General features: G+C 44.1%; 1 protein-coding gene across 5 annotated transcripts in view; it reads left to right on the top strand.

The window, feature by feature from the left end:
• Nucleotides 1-2,430: 2,430 nt before the first annotated feature.
• LOC311105916 (vasodilator-stimulated phosphoprotein-like) overlaps nucleotides 2,431-8,571 on the top strand; it is a 33,577-nt gene continuing 27,436 nt past the window's right edge. For 3 of the 5 annotated variants that reach the window (XM_084148152.1, XM_084148151.1, XM_084148148.1), the window contains exon 1: nucleotides 2,431-3,097. In XM_084148152.1, coding sequence (XP_084004278.1) covers nucleotides 3,093-3,097 — 5 coding nt within the window. In that variant the 5' untranslated portion in view covers nucleotides 2,431-3,092. The remainder of the gene's footprint in view (nucleotides 3,098-8,571) is intronic. The other 2 variants (XM_084148150.1, XM_084148149.1) reach the window with 2 other exon arrangements.

Raw genomic sequence — 8,571 nt, 5'->3', positions numbered from 1 at the left:
AGCAGGAAGGGGGATGTTTTATTCAGTAGGCAGCTGTGGCAGAAGGCGCGATAAGAGGGGAAGTGTGATTATGATAGCGATCGGCCATGCATCGATACTCTCCCCTCCGTGCAACGCGACACCCTCGCCCAGCGTGCGGCTCACACTCGCCATCGATCGTGCCAGGTAACCCGAGCCGCCGCAGTTTGTTTCCAAGCAGAGCCATGGTCAGGGTATCAGTGCCACGAGGCATGTGGAGGAGAGTGATAGAAAGTATAAACTCTGTAAACACAGTAGTGGAGGCTGTTGAGGGAGGACGGCTCATAATAATGGCTGGAACGGAGCGAATGGAATATTTGATACCACACATTCCTCTCCAGCCATTACCACAAGCCAGTCCTCCCCAATGAAGGTGCCACCAACCTCCTGTGACATACACAAACATTATTGAATCATTTTTAGTTCATTTAATTAGGCCTACATATAGGAGTATTAATACATACACATCACATATGTTACTGGCAGACTAAAGGGAAATGTGGAGATAGTGTGTACTGCTACATGGTCAGGCCAGCTGTGTTGAGCTGCTATGTGTTGTTCTTTTTCCTGTTAACAATCAGATAGCGGTGCAATTATAGACTACATAGCGATAAATGTATTTTCTGCATACAACCTGACTGGAATGTTTTTTTCTCAAACAAAATAGTAGGCCTACACTTCATTATCAATATGAACACATAAAATAATTATCCTCTTAATAAAAACAGGTAGTATCTTCCGCCATCTAGCGGTGGATATTAGTAGTGTATGTTGTTTGGCCGCCCAGTAGAGGGCGTGCTTAAACTTTTTAACTACTGCAGGCTGCATGAGCGCAAAATGCTGAGCAACACTCAATGCCTGTCAAACACCACCAGTCTACAGACCTAGCAAACAGTTGAAGAGGGATAAACCTCTCAGGTTTGATAAAGCATTGTCCTCATGAAGAAAAAATGAAGAGTTTCAGCTGTATATCCTCCTTAACGTAGACCTATCTTCTTCCACTGTGCTGTGACTTACATATTCGTGCCTTAGGTCATCCTCCCAATTTCCCCTAGTAGAGGTCAGAGACCTAGTCAGCTCATTTGGGCTACATTTCTTTAGCTTCCCTCGGCCTGGCGACCAGCCCAGATCTCTTTACCCCCCTCCCTGTTTACATAATGCCCTCTCTAAAAAGAGGGCAAAAAAACTCTCACACTAACACACCTAATGTACTCGGGTCTTCCACTTATCTCTCACTGTCCAGCCGCTCTAACATAACCTTGGTCTCCACCTTAATCTGACTCTCATATTATCTAATCACTGGTGTCCAAGTCCAACAGGTCCCATGTGAAACTGTGCCAACTATGGAAAGAGCTGACGTCACACTGTGGTACAGAGGACAGGAGGGGAGATTCCTAACATTACAGCACAGTCTACTTCTGGGTGAACCCCTTTCTGGGAGTAGAGGGACTGTCTTTGACACACACACACACACACATTTTCATTTTCTCCCCAGTTTTCCACAAAATTACATGCTTGGATGTGGAAAATCGGATTATATAATTAACATGAGTTTATATAATTGCTTGAAAATGTGTACTCTCTTTTTGGGTGCAGTTTTAGTAGTGGCCAGCAGACAGCAGATTGAATGGGGGGAGCTCAAATTGTGTGACAGGCAGACAGTTGCTCAGTAGATTGTAGAATGGTCAGCTGTCGTGTGTGTGTGTATTAAGGTTTATCAGTGCTTCAGATGTTTACACATGCCATGGAGACATAATGCATTCCTTCCTCTTCTGCTCCAGTTCCCTCTCCCCCATAAGGAGAAAACAGGCAACAGTATCGCTCAAGAAGTTTTAGGAATGCAGTGCAATATTTTATGGTGGTGACAGCACTGTATAAATCGCTATAGTCTTTCCCATTATCTTCCTCCTTCATTTTGTATGAAGTTAGTAGGCCTATAGCGGTGGCAGGTAGCCTAGCAGTTAGAGCGTTTGGCCAGTAAACGAACGGTTGCTGGTTTGAATACCTGAGCTGGCAGGGTGAAAAATCTGTTAACGTGCCCTCGAGCAAGCCACATAACCGTAATTTGCTCCAGGAGAGCTGTACTACTATGGCTGACCTTGTAAAACAACACAGTTCACCGTGGCGATATAGATATATATATATATATATATATATATATATATATATATATATATATATATATATATATATATATATATATGCCTACATAGAGTCTACAACTAGTTTCTTAAACTATTTGTTGTCTCACCACTATTCACGTTATGTGCACAACGTTGATTATAGGGCAGGCTTGTTTAGTCCAACAGGCCTATGTTTCTTAAATAATTATAAATTGTTTGTTCCCAACTTTCCATCAACTGCATTGAACACCCGAATTGGAGTTATGCCTTTCAACCACTAGGGAAAGGCAGAGTGGTGTGGATATTTTCCCCAAGGTTAGTGCTATCCGGTATACTTGGGACATGGACATCACTACCCAAAACCCAAACCGTTTTAAAATGTCCACTTCAACCGGGGATCCCGTCCCAAGGATCCCAGATAGCAATTACATTTTTTCTAACTACAGAGAGGAGGGGCGGGTGAACATGAATGAAAGCCTACTTCGAGTTAAAAACTGGCGGCGGGTTGAGCTTAAACACCAATGAAATTACGCAGACCGGGACGAAGGTCTGGAGAAGATTCACAGCATTACCGATCAAGAGTAGTGGCCACTGTGACAAAAAATAAGAAAGAGGCTTTAGTTTGTCCTGACACGGTTTGTGGTGACCCCTTCGCTCGTTTATGGTAGCCTGTTTAGAAAGGAGAGATGAGTCTCGGATCCTGATTGGAGTTGACAAGCGCGCTCCACTACTGTATCCAGTCTTTCAACCCCTCTCTCCGAAACCAGGAAATCGTCGAGGTGTGCTTATCTTTATCCTGTTTGTGGATCGTAGGCTACCCCTTTGCGGGTAGATACATGTGTATCTCGCAGATATCGTCGTTTTTTATTTAATTATTTTGCTTTTGAACCCCGGGCTCAGATCTGAAGCCGAAAAAACTGCATCGGACAGGATCTTCACTCACGCCTAACAATGAGGTAAAGCGGGTCAAATCTGATCGGTCTGTTCATTGTGTTCATTTTGTTTTGGAACTACAATACAACATAGTTTTTGTGCGCTTGTAGTGCTCGAGCATGGACGGTGCAAGTTTTTGTTTGGAGTCTATCACATGATTTATCATATTGTAACACCGATGGATATCGAACTATTTCGGTAGTCTAGTTTGGACTCGAGATAGACTAAACATGTCATTATCAAAGTGACCACCAGACTAGACCAACTTGTTTCAATGTAGAGCACCTGAAACAATGTATCACTTTGTAGTCCTGTGGAATTTTGGAAAGCGATTGAGTGAGAGATGAATCAGAGAAGTGCCAGCTCGAGCGCTGTGTCAGTCAAAAATGTATATGACTGTCTGTCCCCTTGTCATACCGTAGTAGCCTGTTGCTCTGTCATAGTTGAACATATTGTGAAGTGGCCTAATTCCAGCACATTAGGCCTAGAGGGCATTAGAGCAGGTAATTTGTACTTTACTTGAATGACAATTTGTGTCCCATGGTGATTTAGGTTAATCATGGAATCAAGATATATTGTGGCCTATTTGGGAAATGGGACTGCTATAGCTATGGCTACAATGGTGTCCTATGGTTGAGAACGCTGTTGTGTAGGCTAGGCATGGAGCTGTCTGGCCTGCGGTATAACACCACGTATCCATGCAAGGACCCTATTTTTCCCCTCTGGTAGTTGGCCAACCAGGGCTGTACACGGAACCAAATTGCGCCGAGCATGGAACACTCCAGTCGACAAATTCCACATCCTGTTGAAGCCTGTGCAGTTGGCAATTACAAGCTTTGAAGCCGACGCTGGTTAGGCCTTCTCTGGAATGTTATTTTTTTCCCTGATTCAAACACAATGGCCCCTCGCATATGGACATTTGTATACTCTGACTCTATCCACAAGGTATATTTTTAGTGTTTCCATAACCTGTGCAACAAGTTATTTATATTTAACCAATCTTGAATCTCTCACACTGCTTTTGTAAAACCTAGTTGGGTAAGTAAGGCCTTATATTGTTTTTAACCTGTTGCTGGTCACTTTGGATTACTTTGTTAAAGCCAACACTGACCTCTAGGCCTACTAAATGAATGGGCTCCTGCCCCACCTAAAGAGGTCATGTCATTTACCTTGCTTACATAATGGGTGAGGAATGTAATGTTGTCTGTCACATCATCAAGTTCATTGTTCTCCAGCATAATCTACCGTATGTGAATGTTGACACAGAAGTGCAGCCAACTGGTTAAATGTTCCATGGTTTCTCCCAATACAGGTAGGCCTAGATCCTGAGCTGACCCAAATCTAATAAATACAAACCTCAGTCAATACATCCAAGGCAGTTTGTTACACAAAGATAACCATCTTCTCTGTCCACCCTGGCTGTGCATACATTCTCCCTATAACTCCCTATAGTCATAATCAGTTGAGCCTTTCTGGCCAGTTTCCCCCATGTGTCTCTATCTCAGACTGTATGTACACTGTCACACAGGAAATGCATCAGTCTTAATGGCTGCTGGAGGATTCATTGTTATCAAACCGACGCCTGCTGTGACTCGCTCCCGGTGTCTGGTACGAAATGACTACCCCCTGGGCTGGGCTAGCATATAGTAGGCCTACACAGGACACCCTTCAGGTGTAAGGTGGTTGTGAAACATGCCACATTTGATCTAACAAGTCATTCCATACGCTGTGTTGAAATCAAATGTTATGTCACATGTGCCAAATACAACAGGTGTAGGTAGACCTTACAGTGAAATGCTTACTTCCCATGCATAGTTGGGGTCAATTCAAATTGAAGGCAGTCAATTCTGGAAGTAAACTAAAATTACAATTCAATAATCAAAAAAAGGGATTTCCTTTTCAATGACTTCTCAATAAACTGAAAAGGAGAAGCTGTTTATTTCAAAAGTTTAAAAATGTCTGAATTTTAAATTCAAATCACTTCCTGAATTGATTGCCTTCAATTTGAGTTGAGCCCAACCCGGTTACTTACACCATATATACAAAAGTATGTGGACACCTCTTCAAATTAGTGAATTCGGCTATTTCAGCCACACCCGTTGCTGACAGGTGTATAAAATTGAGCGCACAGCCATGCAATCTCCATAGAAAACATTGACAGTAGAATGGCCTTACTGAAGAGCTCAGTGACGTTCAACGTGGCACCGTCATAGGATGCCACCTTTCCAACAAGTCAGTTCGTCAACGTTCTTGCCTGCTAGAGCACCACCGGTTAACTGTAAGTGCTGTTATTGTGAAGTGGAAACGTCTAGGAGCAACAACAGCTCAGCCACGAAGTAGTAGGCCACACAAGCTCACAGAACGGGACCGCCGAGTGCTGAAGCACAAAGCTCGTAAAAAATTGTCTGTCCTCGGTTGCAACACTCAGTACCGAGTTCCAAACTGCCTCTCGAAGCAATGTCAGCACAATAACTGTTAATCTGGAGCTTCGTAAAATAGGTTTCCATGGCTGAGCAGCTGCACACAAAGCCTAAGATCGCCATGCACAATGCCAAGCGTCTGCTGGAGTGGTGTAAAGCTCGCCACCATTGGACTCTGGAGCAGTGGAAACGCGTTCTCTGGAGTGATGAATCACGCTTCACCATCTGGCAGTCCGACGGACAAATCTGGGTTTGGTGGATGCCCGGAGAACGCTACATGCCCCAATGCATAGTGCCAACTGTAAAGTTTGGAGGAGGAGAAATAATGTGGCTGTTTTTCATGGTTTGGGCTAGGCCCCTTAGTTCCAGTGAAGGGAAATCTTAACGCTACAGCATACACTGACATTCTAGACAATTCTGTGCTTCCAACTTTGTGGCAACAGTTTGGGGAAGGCCCTTTCCTGTTTCAGCATGACAATGTCCCCGTGCACAAAGCGAGGTCCATACAGAAATGGTTTGTCGAGATCCGTGTGGAAGAACTTGACTGGTCTGCACAGAGCCCTGACCTCAACCCCATCGAACTCCTTTGGGATGAATTGGAACGCCGTCTGCGAGCCACCCAACATCAGTGCCCGACCTCACTAATGAATGCTCTTGTGGCTAAATGGAAGTCCCCGCAGCAATGTTCCAACATCTAGTGGAAAGCCTTCCCAGAAGAGTGGAGACTGTTATAGCAAGCAAAGGGTGTCCACATACCTTTTGGTCATGTAGGGTACAAGCTCTTTCCCAATGATGCAGAGTTAAAGAAGAATAGAAAACACAAGAACAAGGCTATATACAAGGAGTACCATTACAATATCAATGTGCAGGGATACGTGGTAATTGAGGTAGATATGTACATGTAGGCAGGGGTTAAGTGTCTAGGCATCAGGATATACTGTGTCTAGCAAGCAACTGTGTTTGGGGTGATAAACGGCTGCTCTCGCCAGTTTAAAATCTTCCCCTTTCACTCTCTCCATGCTGAGCATGTTATTATTATTATTTTTTATTATTTTTTATTATTTTTACATTTGATTCATTTAGCACACACTCTTATCCAGAGCGACTTACAGGAGCAATTAGGGTTAAGTGCCTTGCTCGATTACTGGCCCAACGCTCTTAACCGCTAGGCTACCTGCTGCCTTGTGTGTTTAGAGTGATAAAAGGCTGCTCTCAACACTTTTTAAAATGTTCCCCTTTCACTCTCTCCATGCTGAGCACATATAGTATTGATCTACTTAAAAGCAGGAACACAGACTCTGACTCACCTACAGTCTCCTTTTATTTCTCTCACATCATTCTTTGTCTGTCTGCCTGCCTGTCCATATTGAAATGGGCTATGGAGGCCAGACTGGAAGCCAGTGGCTTGTGTAGACTCCCAGTGAGGGTATTCCACTTGCTACCCTCTCCTCCCCCTCTACCATCATCAGTGATCTTATGACCCCTGGCTGAGGAGTCAGGACCTATTATGGCTGATGTTTAGGTGTTTGTCTAACTTTGTCTCTGTTTGATGACACAGTCATTAGTAAAATTCATTGTTGTAATCCTGTAGCTAAGACTTTTATGGCACAACATCATTGTGAATTTGTCATCACTAATAATTTAGTCTATGTTGGTATGGTGATTTTCATGTCTCCATAAGTAGACTATTTCCTTAATTCCTTTGTTCATTAAAGTACATTCAGGTGGGTTCCCTTTACAAAAATCAATGGGACTCTCCCGGCACCACAATGAGAGACCGTGTGGTTGCGTGTGTGGTAGTACTCACTAAAAATACTTTGCGCATCATAATTTATACATTAACACTGAATGACACTGTGGCCGAGCAATCTGTGGCTTGCTTCATCACAAGCTCTCCCATTTAAAGCGACTGGCCTTATGACAGAGTTTTTATGTCAACACCTGATCACCACTACCCCATAATGATTTACCCCCATTGGTGCTCCCTGTTCTAGGGCACATAAATAGGCCTTTATGTGGGGGCCTGCCTTGGGATTAGAAGCAGTGCACAATGTACAAAACCTCCTATTGTCTCAATAGTGACAAATACAGTTTCCTTGGTGGTTGTTGTGGGTTTTCTTCTATTACTAAGCATCTAGATTACAATATCCCCCCTTCTTGTTCAGAGGTGTCACTCAAATGTATACAGTCTAGGCGGGTGCAGAATGGTGGGTAGGGCATGGTAAACAGGAAGCAACAGTAGGGCTTTGTTCACTGACAAAAGAATCCTCTCCACCCTCCTATACCATGGTACACTGACGGTGAATCAAAGGCACGTGTCATATAATTAGGTACACCTCTCAATTCTTTCTATGAAATTGCACAAATGCCAAACATCGCAGTGCGTGTTGGGGTAGCACTTCGCTCTGGAGCCTGCAGCCTTGCTGGCTCGGTCGAAGTGGCTATCGGAGGGTCTAATTAGCCGCTACACCCTCAATCATTTTCACTCCCTCAGCTTTGGGACACTTGTGCATATAGCGGAGGCGCGCGCAAATGGATGGTCGAGGGGAAGGGGTGATTTGGGATTCAGCCTGACACTCCCATATACACCATTCAGTACCTTCCCTCCACCCTAGCTAGTATCCTTCCACACACTCATATCCCTCATTCCCAACGCTCCCAGTTTCTCCTTTATATCCCATCAGTGAGAAATGGAGTGCTGTAGCTGATCCATATAGATGCTGTAGGTCAGGAGGAAACAGTGGTTTCACAGAGCCACTGTTGTGTGTCTGGAGCAACTGTCATCATATTCTCCTTCTGGTTCCCTGGACAGCTCCAGTTCTTGGTTGGCTTTGTCCCAACAAGCCCAGGGCCTCAGCATAGCTACACAGTGTAAAATTGCACCGTCACTGTGGCGCTGTAGGTGAGAGACTAAACACTAGGCATTAGATACCATAGAATTAGGACCTAGAATAGTCATTTAATAGGATCTCTATGTTGAATACTCTAACAGTGGTCACTGGAGTGGTTGCTTGCCATGCTGGGTCTGAGCGGGTGAAACCAGAGCTTGTTGCAGTAGCCATGCTGTAATGATTTAA

Source organism: Coregonus lavaretus (genome assembly GCF_964263955.1).
Source record: "Coregonus lavaretus genome assembly, chromosome: 30".
Taxonomy (NCBI): Eukaryota; Metazoa; Chordata; class Actinopteri; order Salmoniformes; family Salmonidae; genus Coregonus; species Coregonus lavaretus.
The sequence above is the reverse complement of the archived record's forward strand: the minus strand, read 5'-3'. Positions and strand labels throughout refer to the sequence as shown.